The sequence below is a fragment of the Halichoerus grypus genome, chromosome 4 (genome assembly GCF_964656455.1).
Source record: "Halichoerus grypus chromosome 4, mHalGry1.hap1.1, whole genome shotgun sequence".
Taxonomy (NCBI): Eukaryota; Metazoa; Chordata; class Mammalia; order Carnivora; family Phocidae; genus Halichoerus; species Halichoerus grypus.
The window spans coordinates 184,609,074-184,626,658 of NC_135715.1; the positions used below are offsets into that span (position 1 = coordinate 184,609,074).

Here is a 17,585-nt window from a genome sequence, read left to right on the forward strand (position 1 = left end):
TTAGCACATTACACTGTCTTTAAGCTGTCCCTTTCACCTAGTTTATATAAAGTTCATCAATTAAGACTATGAGAGAACAAAATGCTTTCTTTTCTTTACACAACCCCATCAGCAAGGAAAATATACTTGAGGTGAAGGTTATTAGAATGTCCAATGTACAGATAACTGGATAATTAAGGAGGAAAGTCAAACGAGCACACTTTACATGTTATTCTGGAAGCTAACTGAAAACCTTCATAGGCTGAACAGATTCTAAAAAGGTACAGCAATTAAATGAAATCTATTACTATTTCATAAACAATGGGGAGGCCATCGAGCACTGGTTCTCCCTCCCTCTCCCCCAGACAACGTTACTGTCCCGGGCATCATACTGGGTGGTATGCTCTATCTAACAAAGACCTCCAACCGTGAAAGGTCTCCAAGTGAAAAAGCTTATTTCCAGAACTACAACGTCGCCTTAAAGAGCATTTCCTTTTTCAGAGACTAATTATACAATAATAACGATTCTCCAGGTCACTTATTTCCCCCCCGCGCCGGAACCTTTTTTTTTTTTTATTTGAGACAGCACAAATGGGAGGGCAGGGTGCAGCAGCAGGAGAGGGAGAAACAGACAACCGATGAGCAGGGAGCCCAACTCGTGGCTGGATCCCAGGACCCTGAAATCATGACCTGAGCCAAAGGCAGACGCTTAACCAACTAAGCCACCCAGGCGCCCGATCCCCAGGAACTTTTAATTTTTGACCATTTTGCTGCTTCAAAGTGGAATAACAGAAACTCCTTCCTCTTGATTTTCTTAAAAACACCAGTAAAGGATATGGGTAATAGGTGATAAAAAAGATTCTAGACATCTTTCCGACCCTTAGATGCTTACAGTTCATTCAACCTGGGATAGTCCCTATACTACACACACACACACACACACACACACACACACACTGAAAATTGCTAACTAAGTGAAAAGCACACTATTAAGGAATCTTTAAATACCAAACAGAAGCTATAAAGACAAAAATCTACATTCAGACAGGTATTACCATTTAGAAATCTGAACCACACCTTTTGGCCCTTTTTTTTTTCCAAAGTAAATTTTGTGAAAGGTTATCTAGACTCCTCAAACTGGCATAAAAGGACTAAAAATGAAACTTTAAGTGGGGAAAGAAGATTGGCCTAAGGGTTTCTTAAATTTCAATTTTGTTTTTGGATTGGTTTACTACATAGCTTATTACCAGAATTACTTAATGCGATCACAAATCAATGTCTGATACCCCACACTATTTTATCTTTGTTTGGACACGCATCCTGTCACCTGAAAGATGAACATGGCATGTGGACAGATTATGGGACTAACTTAATATATTCAACTAATTAGCATCACTATTTTTTAATATTTAAAAAATTCAGAAATTGTTTTTTTTAAGATTTTATTTATTTGACAGAGAGAGACACAGCAAGAGAGGGAACACAAGCAGGGGGAGTGGGAGAAGCAGGCTTCCTGCCAAGCAGGGAGCCCGATGTGGGGCTCGATCCTAGGACCCTGGGATCATGACCTGAGCCGAAGGCAGACGCTTAATGACTGAGTCACCCAGGTGCCCCCAGAAATTATTTTTAAATAACATTCCAGAAAACATTAAATTATACTTATCTTTCTATTTGCATTGTGCAACTAAGTTAGAATAGACTTAAAAACACACAAATCATAGAAAAAAACCATGAGTGCATGTTATAGTAAAACACTCCACAATGTTTTCACCTCTAACGTTACTTTAAAAACCCCTGTATTGTTGTCACTAATATTAGTTTATGTGACACTTAACTAAACGTCATCACACATACCATGACACAGTAATGGACGCTAGCAATGACACTGTTCAGTGCTGCTATACTGCTTATGAGATGACAGTATATGTTCTGACCAAAACTTTTATACTTTCACTACTCATGTCCTATTTTAGAGTTAGGTGTTTAACTTTCTTTTAAACAATTTCATTCAAATGCCATTTCCTTATGATAAAATATACTCACTTTAAATATGGAGCTGAACAAATGTATTGACCCATATAACCAACACCACAATCGGATCAGGACAGAACACTGCCATTACTCTTAGAAGTCTCTTTGGGCCCCTTACAGTTAATCCCCTCACCCACACTTCAGGCCTCTGGCAACCACTGATCTGTCCTTACTGCCTATTCTAGAATTTCATAAAAATGGAGTCATACAGTGTTTTTGGAGATTTCATGTTGCTGAGATTTGCAGTCCATTCCTTTCTACTGTGGAGAGGCATTCCTTGAATGGATATGCCACAATCTCTTTTATCCATTGTTGGTGTGAAATTTAAGAGAAACGTACTAAATTACAGAAAAGCAGAGGGCACCTGGGTGGCACAGTCACATGTGCGCCCAACTCTTGGTTTCAGCTCAGGTGGTGATCTCAGGGTCCTGAGACTGAGCCCCGCACTGGGCTCTGCACTCAATGCGGAGTCTGCTTGAGACTCTCTCCCCCTCTCTCCCTCTGCCCTTCCCCACTGCACTCTCTCTCTGGAATAAATAAATAAATCTTTAAAAAGGAAAGAAAGAAAGAAAAGAAAGGAAGGATGGATGGAAGGACGGACAGAGGAGAACCAAAACAACAGAGTAGATAGAAAAATATTTTGAACTGCTGTTATAATCATGCTGCAATGTAAAATGACTGTCAGACTATTTGACATAACTCCAATTAGCCTGATAAAGTAGGAGAGATAAGCCCCAATATTCTGTTTTCTGAAAGGCAATCCCATGATAAAGGAGCTGCTTACATATAAAGCTCTATAGTGGAAAAGACGTTTCCCCATTTGTAACATTACCTGAGGCCAGGATGGGAGATAAAAATAGCTTTCACATGTGTATCTGCTCCAAAAATTGGAACAGGGAAACACCTCACAAGTGGTAAAGACTGATAATTACTAACTTAACAGTATTTCTAAGCAAATCAAGTCAAACGTTGGAAGAACTTATAAATTCTTTCAATCTAAAACATTCTTTAGAAGATTACAAATGTAGAACTTTCTGGGAAAAAGGAAAGCGGAAGTCGTTTACAGAGTAAGCTCTGCCCAGAGAATGGGGATAGTTTAACCTTCTTCTGGCCAATCAGCTGACAATGCCAGAACATACCGTACTGACAGTTTTAGATTGGCTATAGTTTTCAAAAGCACTTTGAGATACAAAGTTATGATAATTCTTACTTTTCAGACACAAAACTATTAACTGACTTGCTTAAAGGCATAACCCAGACAGACTACACAATTCTTACGTTTATTTTGAAGCAGAACAGAGGCTACTACATCTTCAATACACTTAGGGCCAAAGTTAAAGTTGTGCCTTACAGGTTCACTTAGGAAATGTTAAAACGCTTCATATAAAAACACTATAGTTTTGTAGAATCAAAATGTGTTTCCTTCCATTCTACTGGTCAAGTAAGGGTCATTTCAATAAAAGAGGAAACAATGTAAGTGTAAACCAACAACCCAGTGAGAACGAATTAAAATTCATGTGCACGGGAACACAGGCACACGCGCGCACACACACAAACATACACAGAGGCTGTAATGCAGCAACACTAAGTTTATCACTTATTTTTATGAGGCCACTCGGAGAAGCATCCAGAATACCTACTGGTCAAATTAATATATTAATGTCTACGAAGCCTTTGTGTAATGAATTTAGGTATAAATGTAAACATACTTTCATCAAAGCTTTTGACATTATTTTGGTATAAGAATATACACTGTTGTTCCTACAAATATATTGTTAATCTTTATTCCTGTGGTAAAAGTGAAACTGGAAGTTAGTATTATTCTCTTAAAAGTCCTAATTGCTTTGTTCCTCTACAGCATATGTATGTCTTACCTTTGTTTTTGGGGGGGAGGGAGAAGTATTCCTAACCCCCAACTAATTTGCATGAAGTTCAGGGCTTCATCTTTTGTTAAAACATTAGTTTTTTTGCAAAGTCAGGACATATAAAATGTGAAATAACTAAATCTCTCATGTATCCAGTTGTAAGCTTGGATTTCTCAAATATAATATCTTAAAAGAATGAACAGATTGAGGGCCTTAGAAATTTTATTTTCTGGACCCTCAACTAAAATAAACATAGGTATGATCTTGGTGCTTTCTACTCATAGTGATTTTTCTTCTCTACTTCAAACTTTCAAAAGTACTACTCCTTGCATTACAATATGCTGAAATGATTTCAACTGTGTAATTTTGGCAGGAGGAATGAGCACTCGTCACAGGATCTGCCTACTTCAGGACAAGAATAACCAGAGGTAAAACGATATTCATCCTAGAAAGGTATGGTTTTCACTAGTAATTCCATTAAGTTTCTTTAAAAGTAAGAGTAATTAGATAATACATATTCACTGTCATGCTTTTATTCCATTTTTAATTCTTTCATGAATTAAATGAGGATGCTTATCTTTGATATGGCATACATATATGGTCCCACAATAAAAATACAGCCCCCATGATAAAATAATCTAACAATGCAATAATTAAACGTTCCAGTTTCCTAAAGATTCCTTCTGTTGTATAGTGAAAATAAACCTAAATGTCAACGTATTGCTAAGGTTGTTTGAAAATCAAGTGAGATGGGGGAGAGACTGACCTAACACCTTTATTCAGTGAATAATGACTGAATTCAACTGCATTAACGTTTTTATTCTCCAACTTACATATTCATTTCAAAGTGACCTTTAAAAAATGATCAAGTAGGGGACCTGGGTGGCTCAGGTCATGATCCCAGAGTCCTGGGATCAAGCCCCATGTCAGGGAGCCTGCTTCTCCCTCTCTCCTCCCCTTTCATACTCTCTTGCTATCTCTGTCTCTCTCAAATAAATAAAATCTTTTAAAATAAACAAACAAATAAATAAAATCAGGTAGACATCTCTTGTATAATACCCAGAAACCCTTGTTCTGAACACCCTGTTGTTTTTTTTTTTAATTCTTTTGAAAACTCTATCCTACCCCTTCTCCATGTGATACTGATGGAAGTACCATTCACAGTACATTCCCACTATATGAATAGGACTCAAATTGGCCAGACTATTTCCATCATAGTCAAATACAACCCTGCATCCAAAATAGTGATTCATTCAAGGATAGGCATATGATCCAAGGAAATCAGGGACTTTCTTACAATTTAATACATAAATGATTGGACAGCATCTCCGGGGACGAGAGGGGAAGGTGTGAGAGTCATAACATAGGTTTGGGCCTGACAGGGTCATCTTTTTGGGCTCCTGGACCCAGTCAAGCCTGAAGCTAGCCAATCTATTGGCTTTACAGTCATATGAACTGACCAGTGTTTATGTGTGTATATGCCACACATCATATAATATATACCATGCTTTTATATACCTACCTCATATAATATACAATTTTATTAAAATTTTTGGGCTAAGGTAGATGTTGACAAACTGCAGCTTGTGGGCCAAATTCCAAGTGGCAACCTGTTTCTGTAACTCCCACTAGCTAAGAATGATTTTTACATTTTAGGGAGTTGTTAAAAAGAAGAATATGTAATAAAATCTGTAGGTGGTAGTAAAACCTAAAATATTTACTATATGGACCTTAAAAAAATAATAATAATTACTGACCTGGACTTTGAAAAGAAAAAGGAAGAACAGTATATGGACTCACCTAAGTTTCAAGAATCAGATAAAAATTTAAAAAACAAAAACTTGTCCAAAACAAAATACAAACAAAAGAAAATTCCTTATATTTTAAGAAGAAAAAGAAGACCTCAGCTAAACAATATCTCATTTTCAAGTAATTTTTCTAGAATTAGTTAACTTGATTTTTTACTTACAATTTTTGCAATACTCCCACAGATAACAAATACATCTCCTTTTTAAAATGGTACAGTAGACAAACCAATGAATAAGATACACCAGTTATTTTAAACAAGGGTATTCAAAACTGCTACAATTCATTTACATTTCAACGTATCAAAGGATGATTAGGATTGGTTTTTTGGGGGGGTGCGGGGAGGATTGGGTTTTAAAATGCAAATCCCCAATTTGTTTATATATTTTAGAAAGCTATCAAATGGAGCACCTGGGTGGCTCAGTTGGTTAAAGCACCTGCCTTTAGCTCAGGTCATGATCCCAGAGTCCAAGGGTTGGACTCCATGCTCAGCAGGAGTTGGCTTGTCCCTCGCCCTCTGCCTCTGCCTCTGACCACCACCACCACCGCCCCACCCCGCTTGTGCTCTGTTTCACTCACTCTCTCTCAATAAATAAAATCTTTAAAATAAATAAGATAAAAAGCTATCAATTATCCATTTATTTACATGTTGTATCTGTTTCAAAAGGTATTCAGAATGACTTGTTTTTTCTTCACAAAAGGAAAAAAAATGCACCAAATAACATGAGTACTATCACACATGAAGAGTTCAATTTAGAATCATGCAATGGGGCCATTTAGCTACTGGAAAAAGTAGGCCCAATAAAGAGAACTAACAGTGGGAATATTTTCAGTAACTTGATCTTGATTCCTTCAGCCAAAACAGAATCATGAGAACCTGGTATAACCTGGTGTTGCTTTCAGTATATACATCCTTACTAATGGTTACTTTGCCAAAATAAATTCACAAAATGGAAAGTAACCTAGCATATAAGAGATCATAGATGTTTATTTTAAAATCATTCAGTAACAATAAAAGATGAGTTTTGCAGATGGCAGTAAGGTAAATCCCAAATGGAATTTTCTAAGCCAAGTTTTTATTTTCTAGCCAATGCAGAGCAATTTCATGCATTGATTTGGCAATACAAATTAAACACATTAGAAATGTACAAAAGATATTCATCTAACCATTATTTTAATAATGAGATACTGGAAAAGAGCTAAATGTCCAATAATAGGGAATGGTTAAGTAAACACCAGTAATAAAAACTGCAGGAATACTGTCTTAGCTAGTAAGTATATGAACAGATTGGCATTTTACACTACTAATGGGAATGTAAATTCATTTATTTCTACAGGCAATTTCAAAATATACATCAATATTTAAAAAGAACATAATCAGAAACCTAACAAGGAGATAATGCTGTAAATTACAAAGCTCTAGTCAATTAAAAAAATTTAGAACAATGTAAATGCCCATTAATTGAGAATGAGCTAAATTAGGATACGTCCATTTACAGCCATTCAAATGACGTAACTTATAGTTCTTTTGAAAGGAAAAAGGTCTAGTGTTTAGGCAAATAAAGCACTTCAGTTTCTTCATACCTAAAACACAGATACTACTTCATTCTGTTGTCATGAGGATAAAATTTAATGTGTTATATGTCTAGCATGGAGTGTGGCTTATAATGGGCACTCTACTGTCACGCAGAGCAAGCGCCAAGTTTTGATGAAATATGTGCATATACATGACAAAGTGTGTGCCTTCAGTTAAAGACAGATACCTGGACACACATACATTCACTTCTGTCCTCTCCAGAAACCCCACTAAACTAGCATTAAAAGAATCTGAGGCATAAATCCACAAGGATGAGATGAATGGAAGAGATTACTATCACAATTTTACAAGATGAAAAGCAGAAATCCCAGCACTAGAAATTCCAGAAAACTTAAAGCAGAAAACTGAGATAAATTACCAATGAGAATGACACTCAGAATCCCATAAAGTTCAGGAATTGATGGTACCAGGTACCTCTGGGATGACTCTGGAATTAAAACTGAGGATTGGTTGATAGGCTGTTTATGAAGCAGTCAGATCCCCAGCTCCCCTCCCCCACTTGCACAGCTGGATAACTGTCTCTGCTGACCCAGCAAAACACAAGACCTCTATTCTTTAGAAAGTATAAAATAAAGAAATTCTCAATTAAAGTACACAGCTGTATCTAGGTGCACCGCACCAAAATGAGAGGGGGTGGGGAGATCAAGTATAAACAGATTAGATGACAGATGGCCTCTTTCCTAGGCCTCTTTTCCTGCTCAACCCCCAGCCCTTGGTCAGTTCAGCTTTTACCTCTAGGCAGGTGTGTGAAGGAATCCTCTCTGTGGAATTTCACCAAAGAAAAAGATCTAAAAATAATGATAGGTTTCGTAATGACTAGCCCAAACAGATCACTAGAGAATGGATTTCAGTGAAATCTCTTCTATGTGCTCAGAGTTTACAAATTAAGTGTTGGTGGACCAAAAACCTGAGTATGAGGAAACAACCAGGAATTACCAAAACCTGTGGAAAATTCCCAATAGGAAAAATCAAAACCAAACCAACCTCCCTCCCCCCAAAAAACTTCATGAGAGCTGTGTAAAGAAAACTCACCATCAATATCCTCAAAAAAAGAAATGCATCCAAAATAAAAAGGAAATGAGAACAAAATAACCTCTTGAAAATAAAAACAAGAGAACAAACAGGAAGAAAAAAAAATCAACAGAAAGGCTGGAAGAAGTTGAAGAAATCTATCAGAAAGTAGAAGAAAAAAGCAAAGCCAGAATGAAAACATCAGAAATTTCCAAGAGGACAATCATCCAAAATAATAGGAGATCTAGAAAGAGAAAAGAAACAAGGATACAGTGAACAACCATCCTGTTTGCTTGGCTATAACCCTGGTTTTAAGGCTGAGTCCTGAGAGATCCAAGGGAAACCAGGACTGCTGGTCACACTAACAAAAAATGAGACCAAACCCACAGCTGTGGCAATACCATGACATGTCTAAATAATGGAGGTAAAGATCTGCAAGCTTGTAGAATGGGTTACATATACAACAGATCAGGAATCAGAATGCTTCCAGTAAAGAAAGCTTAAAAATAATGTGATTCTTCAAAATTTTTAAGAATCATTTCTAACCCAGCACTCTATATCCTTAATCAAACTAGTACCAAGGTTGTGTATTTTCAGTCAATATCTGAAGACAATAAAAAGGCTTTTAAAAATCTCACAGCTTTTTTTCTTAGAAAGCAAGTGGAAGAAGATACATTCCATCATAACAAAATAGTGAACCGGGAAAGACGATGTGGGATCTGGAAACAGAAAGCTAAACGAAAGACTGAAGAAAATGCCCAGGCTAAATAAATAAAAGCTGTGAAGCAGGCATAAAAGAGCAGCCACCCAGAGGCCTTATTTCTTCAGGACAATTTAACAAAACCAAGCAGACAGCCTGATAAAAGATTTAAACAATTAGTAAATTGTTTGGAATAATGGGTTCACAGAAAAGGAAAACAACATCAACAAAATAATTATTTAAATCAAGAAAAACAAAAATGTGTAAGAAAGGAACCCTTCCGACGGACTCTGGTAAACGGCATTTATGCACTTATGTATCCATATAAACATCGGGCAGGCACTGATCACACCTGGGCAAAGGGGAAGTGTACACAGTACAAGGCTGGTGGGTATAGAGGTGCGGTAACTCTCATAAAGGGCAGGCAATAGTGCTCAAACTGAAAAAAAACCCAACCAATAAACATACGAGCACATATTCTATATAGATGGAAATAAATACCAAAATAATCAGCACTGGGGAAGGGCAATGTGGCAGGAAGACTGCTGTTTTTTAAAACTTACATGTAACTTTAGTAAAATGTAATTTGGCTAAATTAATTCTTATTCTGACCCGGTATACAAAAATACATACCATGATTGTTTAAAATTTGCAATGTAAAATAAAAGCCTTCTTTGGTGTGTCTGCGTAGCTCTGCTGGTTGAGCACTGGACTTGATTTCAGCTCAGGTCGTTGAGATCAAGCCCCACATCTGGCTCTGTGCTCAGTGAGGTCTGCTTCTCTCTCTCTCTCTCTCTCTCTCTAGCCCCCCACCCCCTTTCCTCTGCCCCTCCCCCATTCATGTTCGTGCACGTACTCTCTCTAAAATAAATAAATCTTTAAAAAATAATAAAAATTTTAAAAGTAAAACAAAGCCTTCTTAACAAAGAGGCTGATACTTGTTTCCATTCAGTGTTCTTTTTTAATTTGGCAACTCATTTTTCTAATTTAATGTATTTTTTAAAGCCTCAAAATTATTAGAAATCAGTAATTTTTCAAAGCACTTACATATTAAAATTATTAGAGCTTTAAGTTGCTAAATTATTTTACTAGCTGTCTTGTAAGACAGAAAACTCTCAACACTCAATCCTTTTCCCTTTAAGCTCCTCAGCCAACACCTCATGAGGTGAAAAGATAATTTAATTATTTAGACTCGGTATGGATGACCCTTTAAGACTCAAGGTGAAACCAAGATTTTAACTCTTAAATTCTCTCCTGTTCAACACATTCTTATTTCTTCCCTCCATGCTAGGGATGTGAAGAACCAGGTCTCAGTCTCAGACTAATGATAGAGTCCTAATCTCAGCAGAATTACCTTCCCAGAATTCTGCATCTGCCTGGTTCTTGTCTAGTTCTAATAATGGCCACAGGCTGCATGCAAGTCACCAGAAGAGCATGAAACTCAAGATGGAAATAAGCTGGTAACTATTGCTGACTAGGTTATTAATAATGTGCACATGATGTCCACTTAAATAATGAGAGGAAACCAGATCTACAAATAGACACATTAGACTAGAAATATAATATCTTTAAATTTTGCTATAAATAAGTTCCATAACAGCCCAGATTTTGATCACAAACTTTCTTGTATTTCTACGCCATCCATCACCTTCTACTAGTCAGACACTACATACTCGGAAAGTCGTATTACTTCAAGATTAGCTTTCTTTTAAAAGAAGTCAGATTAGCAAAATAGATCTTGAAGCCATACTAATTTTTAAAAGTTTTAAATATGTTAAAATATAAAAATATTTTCAAAAATCACTTGTATTACAGTCCCAAACTGGTTTTACATTTATGCTATACAAATTTCTGAGAATGTCTGTTTACTTATGCTAAACAACACAAAGCAAGAATAATTTCTTAATGCATATTAAAAATTGTCACATAACACTGTCCCTTCTGGGGTATTCTCAAGACTTCTATCAACTGATACAGTGTGACCTTTGTCACAGAGCTATTTTGATCAGCTGCAGCTGGCAAGCCACAAGGCTTTAGGAAGCCCATCACAAAAGTAGCTGTTTCCCTAGTTCTCCCTTTAGCCCTAATTTCTGACCAGGAACTCATTCATCGGTCTGTTAACAGTTGCTGAAACAACACACTGGGAAAGGTCTTCTTGCTCAAGTATCCTGACTAAATGTATTATATCATTTCCCAAAGGTTCCTCGGACCACTGCCGTCTTCCCTAGGTCAAGCAAATCTGTAAAATACGCAGAAGTTGCATAAGATCTCTCACAGCCTTCAATGTGTTAATGTAACCCCAAATCTCCTCCAGTAGTATTCAACCATGGGAAATGAGTTTTCATAAAGTATCATGTAAGTACCATTACTCCTACAATTTGTTAACAATTTTTTTCCCATGAAGCTTTACTGACCAACCGTATCAGTGATTCTTTACCTGAGAAAACCTATCATATTCTAATTAATAGGTTCACAAAAGTTGAAGAAAACAAATAATCTACCCAATTTGGAATGCTTTCTATCTCACGAAGTGGCCAAATCCATTTTTTGGATAACATACAGATTCTGGTTCCACGAGACACACTAATCAGAAACTTGCCTCTCAAACTCTACCCACTGAATTAACGCCCCATGTCTTGATGTTTGGGAGGGAGGGGAATCTCCTCATGCGTAAAGAGCCCTTCAAATATATGGCAATATCTCTCAAGTCACCATTATATGTTAGTACAGTACTTTAATTATACAAAGTTATTTTCACATGCATTCATTTATTTAAGCTTCACAAGAATGAGTATCATTATCATTTTGCAAATAAGATCAGGAATTAGGCTGCATGATTTGCCCAACCTCACAAAACTAAGAGATAACTTCAAATCAAGATCTTCCAAATCTGAAAAGTTATACCTTAAACTTCATCAGTGGCTGGGATTTATCAATCCTTCACTCTCAAAAGGTTGCTGAATATGGTTTCTGTCTTAACATACTCAATTTCTGCTATTCTAAATTCTACAATGCATCTCATGTACTAATTACTATGCTTAGTGTCGTCATATAATCATTTATTCCTCAAATAAGCTATTATGCCCATTTAGAAGGAAAAGGCTACAAACTTTCCCATAGTTGCCAGTTGACAGAATGGCAGAACTAGGATTCAAACCCAGGCTTTTCACCTCTTTAATAAGGGTTTTCTATCCCCAACATGCCATTACTTGAAACTCAAGAGATTCCCATAAAATACCTAGTTTTGCCCCATATTCTTAAGTAAAATTACCAAGTACTGTCAGTTCTATTGCGGCATTGCTTCCTATATAAACTCTTTTCCCCAAGGGACATATGTAATCATGCCTAAAATCCACCCTGTCCTGTCTGACCTCAAGAAGCCTTCCTAGATTTAGCTCACCCAATCTACTCAATCCTATGCATCCTCGTCTCACGACTGATTTCTGGAACCAGATGGTCTGGGTTTGACTCTGGCTCTATAGTGCTCACTTCAGCAGCACATATACTAAAATTGGAAGGACTCTTGGCTCAATGGCTTCTTGGTTCTGTGACCTTAGGGAGGCAAACTGACCACTGACCCTGAGTTTCCTTACTTCTAAGATGGAAATAACAGTATCTGCCACACAGGGCTGATGAGGAGTAAATGACATGGTCCGTGTAAAGGATTTACAAGTTATCAGGCACTTGTAAGAATGTTACATAGAAATATTCCCTACTATTTTGTTTGAAATGTTTCTCACTTATTTGAAAATAAGCGAATATGTAGTGAATGGAATGGTATAAATCCTTGGGTTCACACAATATTCATCCCTAAAAATGAATCAATACCAGTAAAGAAGGATCGAATTGATTTCATCTCCTCCAGGGTCTTAACATCTCCTAATGACCCAAATATGGTGTGACCGTACAACACAGAAAACTAACAGGGGTGAAATGTGGTGAAGAGAAGGAAGCAGTGGGGCTTCAAGTTACACGTAGCCTCCATCTTCCAATTCTAGTTCTGCCATTTGTGAGATATGTCACCAGGCAGCTTATTCCACCTCCTTGAAATAAATTTTCTTAATAACTATCATTAAACACCATTTTATAAAAAAGTTAAATGGATTGCATATGTAAAATACCTGGCATTTATTAGATGCAAAATAAATGCTGGTTCCCTTCTCCTATTTCAACAGCTTGGGCTATAATTAGAGCCGAGAACTAGGGTAATGATAGTGAAAATGGAAAAGCAGTATTCGTGAAAATATGACACACGCAGATTTTGTGAACGTGAGGAGGACAATACAAGCTGAGTTTTACTCCATTTGTCACCATGTGCAGAGTGAGCTTCATAGACCGTCTGGTTTTATTATGGCCCAGGGGTCACATCAGAACTCACGGCAGTTTCTCATGTAGAGAAACCGAAGAAACTGCACTGGGGGTCAGGTTTTCTCCTCAAAAATTATACGAACAGACTCCAAAGAAAAGAAAACTAGTTGTCTAAGAAGAGTCGAGGACTCAAGAACAATCTGCTCTGGCCCTGCCCTGGAACCTCTGAGAAATCAGAGCTGCAGGAGATGAGCTCTGCAAGTAAAGCATATTGGAAGGCAGAAAACAGAGGAGTGAATCCCACCAAACCAGCTACAAAACTCAGCCTGGCCCAACGGCTGTGGAGGTCGCACAGCTACTACACTGGAGACAAATGTGCATGCGTGCTTCTACTTCACTTCAAAACAGAAAGGAAGAAGTGTAAAAGCAGATAACCCTATGGTATAGGTTAAACACAAGATTTTACGTACTGTCTACTAGTATTCTTTTCTAAGTTTAGCAAATATTGAATCAAGTGGAAGCACAGATAATAGGGTTAAAGGAAACAGAACTAACAACTGTCTCTGATCCAACAGTAGGTTAGGCTGATCCACTATTAGCTAAAGTTTGACAAGAATACTACAACACTATGCAAAATTTTCAATAACCAAGAAAAGGTTCTAGCCTTATCAAAATATAAATCTAAAAATGTTCTATGGGGGGGGGGGATGGTGAAAAGCGAGCTTCCTGGATAAATATTACAAAAATTAAATGCTGAAACTGGACGTAAATGCTGTATTATTCTATTTGTGTTTTTTAGATTTCTCAAAACAGAAAAAAGAACAGCCTTCAGCATTACAGCAATCACGTAACTGAAGAAGGCCACCACCAGCTCTAATCAGTTCTAATGACATGAAGAGTCGGCTTCCCTGAAGAAGTCTTTTGAACAAAAGAGAAAAAGACAAGTGCCTCAAGATCCCTATCTCTCACCTAGTTTGTTTCTTTGCTTGAAAAGTATTATTCTGAAATGTTGGTTCCACTCCACTGTTCAAGAGGGCAACATTCTTTCCCATTTACGTGGGACTAGAGCCCAGTGTATAGAACGTAAAAGGTATTCATCTTCAGACTAAGCTCTTTAAAGGCCATTAAGTAGGACATGTGAATAAGATTTCATTTATACTAGGCTACATTTATTCTAAAAATTTAGCTCAGTATTTCATGAATACTGAATATATAATGGTATAAATGGTATATATGGTATAAATCCTTGGGTATATATGGTATAAATCCTTGGGTTCACACAATATTCATCCCTAAAAATGAATCAATACCAGTAAAGAAGGATCGAATTGATTTCATCTCCTCCAGGGTCTTAACATCTCCTAATGACCCAAATATGGTGTGACAGTACAACACAGAAAACTAACAGGGATTAGTTTTCTATATCATGAATATATCATACCAAACCTCCCCCCCCCAAAAAAAAACACCCCACCATTTGACTTTTGAACACAGTCAAAAGCAACTCATAACTGAAATAATTTTGTTGTCTGGTTATAGAAGATCCAACTTGATGTCCCACCCTGATAATAGGAAATAACTTAGTAGCAGGGGCTACAAGGATAAAGATACAGGCACTACAATGTGACCATTTAGAAATAAGAAGGCAGCATTCCTGACAGGTCTCCTTAAAACTAAACGCAGTATCAAGTATTATGTATTGTTACGAACGGATACAGTAAAAACCTAAGACTGCCTCAAGCTGCAAAAACAAAACAAAACAAACAAATCTGACTACCTTGAAAGCATAATCACTTCTGACAAACCAAGAAAAATGTCCATGGGAAAAAAAGGAAGAAGAAGAAAAAAAGAAAATGTTTCCATACACTTACTTGCTAATTTGGCCTGTAATCCAGAAGGTCCAGGTTTTGATGTCTCTGACTTAGAAGACCCTGGAAGAGACAGTTTGGTTTTAGGAAGGCTAACTTTAGGGCTGAAACGAGCAGCCCAATCGAATTTTGAAGAGCCACCAGTTTTACTCTGCTCCTTTTCCCTGCTACTTCTTCTGGGACTGGGACTGGATGCTGAACGGGAACGCCTGGCCTTGTTCTGGTCTTTTCCTTGTTTCACCCTGGCCCCTGGTGGTACAGTGGAGGAGGCCGAAGCAACGGTAGAAGAGGAGGAGGAAGTAGAGGCAGCGGAGGAAGAATCAGTGATGGCGCTGCACCCAGCTTTGGCCGAGGCGGCGGATTTTGAAGCCAGCTTGGTGGGTTTTGCAGATCTCTCTTCGGCACCAGTTGACTCAGACACAGAACCACTTTTTATACAAGAACTCTCTGTCCTCTTTCTTTTCTGACTCCGTGAACTGCCAGCGGCCCCACTCTTTCTGGTATGAGCCTTACTTGTTGACGGCGATGGTGCAGATTTCAGTTGTTGCTCCTGGTCTAAATGTCTCTTCTTTGACTTACTATGTGGCTTATTTGTTTCAGAGGGAGATTCAGTATGCTGAAGTGCTTTTGGTTTTTTGGCAGAGCTAGGAGAATTGGTCCTGTTGTAGTCTGGACTAGCACTGCGTTTCACTCCTCGAGAATTGTCTTTCTTAGGCACCTGCCCCGTTTTTTGCCTTTCTGAAGTATTGGCTCTGTCTGGATCCTCTGGTTGTGGAACTATGACAGCAGATGATGAACTGCAGCTTCTGAGAGGTCAGATAAGAAGAGAGTTAATATCAGTCTGCCATCATTGTACCTGTCGTACAATACTTATTAACTTCTCAAATCTGGGCAAATAATACTTAAAAAAAAAAAAAAAAAAGATGCAAAGGTTTCCTGATTAAGTCCAGGGCTAAATAAACACAGGTTTTCAAATGGTTCAAAAAAAAAAAAAAAAAAAGCAGGTGTGACTTTGGATGGTTAAATATTTGATTAGAAGATCAAATATTTGAATAGATCAGAGTAATTCTTTAGCCCAAAGATTACTTACACTAACCCTCCTAGTCACAAAACAAGAATTAAGAAAAAGAATACTTAGCAGTTCAGAACTAGTTGATACTAGAATACTGATGCTCTATTCACAAATACAACTTCTTTGTCAAAGCTTGAAATAACCACTTATGTATGAACTTTCAAAATGAAGGTAAGAAAATTATATAGTATATTATCATTCCTTTCTAAAAGACTCCTGCCAATTAGATCTTAAGAAATCACTGACCTTTGGCTCTACCAATAAAAAACTAAAAACAAAAACAAAACCTAAAAACAAAAAAAAGTAAAATGGCATTTCAGATGCCTATAAAGGTTTGTTAATCAAAAGTGGAACCTCACGGCTCTCTAACCAAGGGAAAAAAATGCGTTGTCTAGAGCTTACTGCATTGACATCACTGCAAAGTAAACCATTAATCCTTAAAGTTACATTCAGGGAATAATGAAAACACATATCACAACATCTTGGGATAACCTGCTAAATTTTAATATTATGCAATGATTCAAATGCAAATAATTCTGCCTTGAAAATGTACAAGCAATGTGAAGATTTACCTTTTAGAAAGGTGTCCCCTTGACAGTTCAGAAGTATTAGACTGCACTTTGGGTGCCTTAGAATTAGATTTTCTACTCTCAGGAGGGCTATATCCCTTATGTTTTGCCTGCCCTAAATGTGACCTGTCAGCAGAAAATCAAAACAGAAATCTATCAGGAAACTGAGATGCAAATACAGTACTGAAAAGTGAATTATGTTTTCATTTTTTTTTTTAAAGTCTCCCAATTCATTATTGATCCTACCCTTTCCCCAATTATTTCCATAATTAAATTATTGTTCTACCAAATAATCTTGCCAAAAAATTTGCCTTAGAACCAATACCTCAATACCCAAGAGTGCAGGTCTTTAATACCAAGTTTCATGACTGAATAGCAATATTATAGTTACTTAAACAATAAACAATTTTTCAACAATTGTACTGCAAACCCACATATGCTAAATGTTTGCAAAAAGCAAATCCGGCCTTTAGAAATCTAAACACTACTTTTAATAGATAATGTGAGTGTAATAGCTTAAAAGCTTTATGGAAGAGGCAGTCTGTGATCCCACAATGATACTGATTCCCAACTTGTAGATTATAATTCAGGTTAGCACAGTAAATGCAGAGGCAGATGAAATCAATTCCCAAACTGATTTTACATAGAAAATCATTAGAGCCCTAAACAGTAAATAAACTTAAATGAAATCAACGGAATGATATTTGCTAAGAATGTAACGCACTAATAGAATGTACACCAAAAACCAAGTGCTAGAGAAAGAGATAAAGAACTGACCA

At 37.1% G+C, this 17,585-nt stretch overlaps 1 protein-coding gene across 14 annotated transcripts in view; it reads right to left on the reverse strand.

Annotated features, from left to right (window-relative positions):
- Positions 1–17,585, reverse strand: part of TRIP12 (thyroid hormone receptor interactor 12) — a 140,980-nt gene that overhangs the window by 69,886 nt on the left and 53,509 nt on the right. For 9 of the 14 annotated variants that reach the window (XM_036071502.2, XM_036071505.2, XM_036071509.2 and 6 more), the window contains exons 3-4: positions 16,810–16,932; positions 15,169–15,971 (exon numbers count right to left, since the gene is read on the reverse strand). In XM_036071502.2, coding sequence (XP_035927395.1) covers positions 15,169–15,971; positions 16,810–16,932 — 926 coding nt within the window. The remainder of the gene's footprint in view (positions 1–15,168; positions 15,972–16,809; positions 16,933–17,585) is intronic. The other 5 variants (XM_036071518.2, XM_036071520.2, XM_036071516.2 and 2 more) reach the window with 1 other exon arrangement.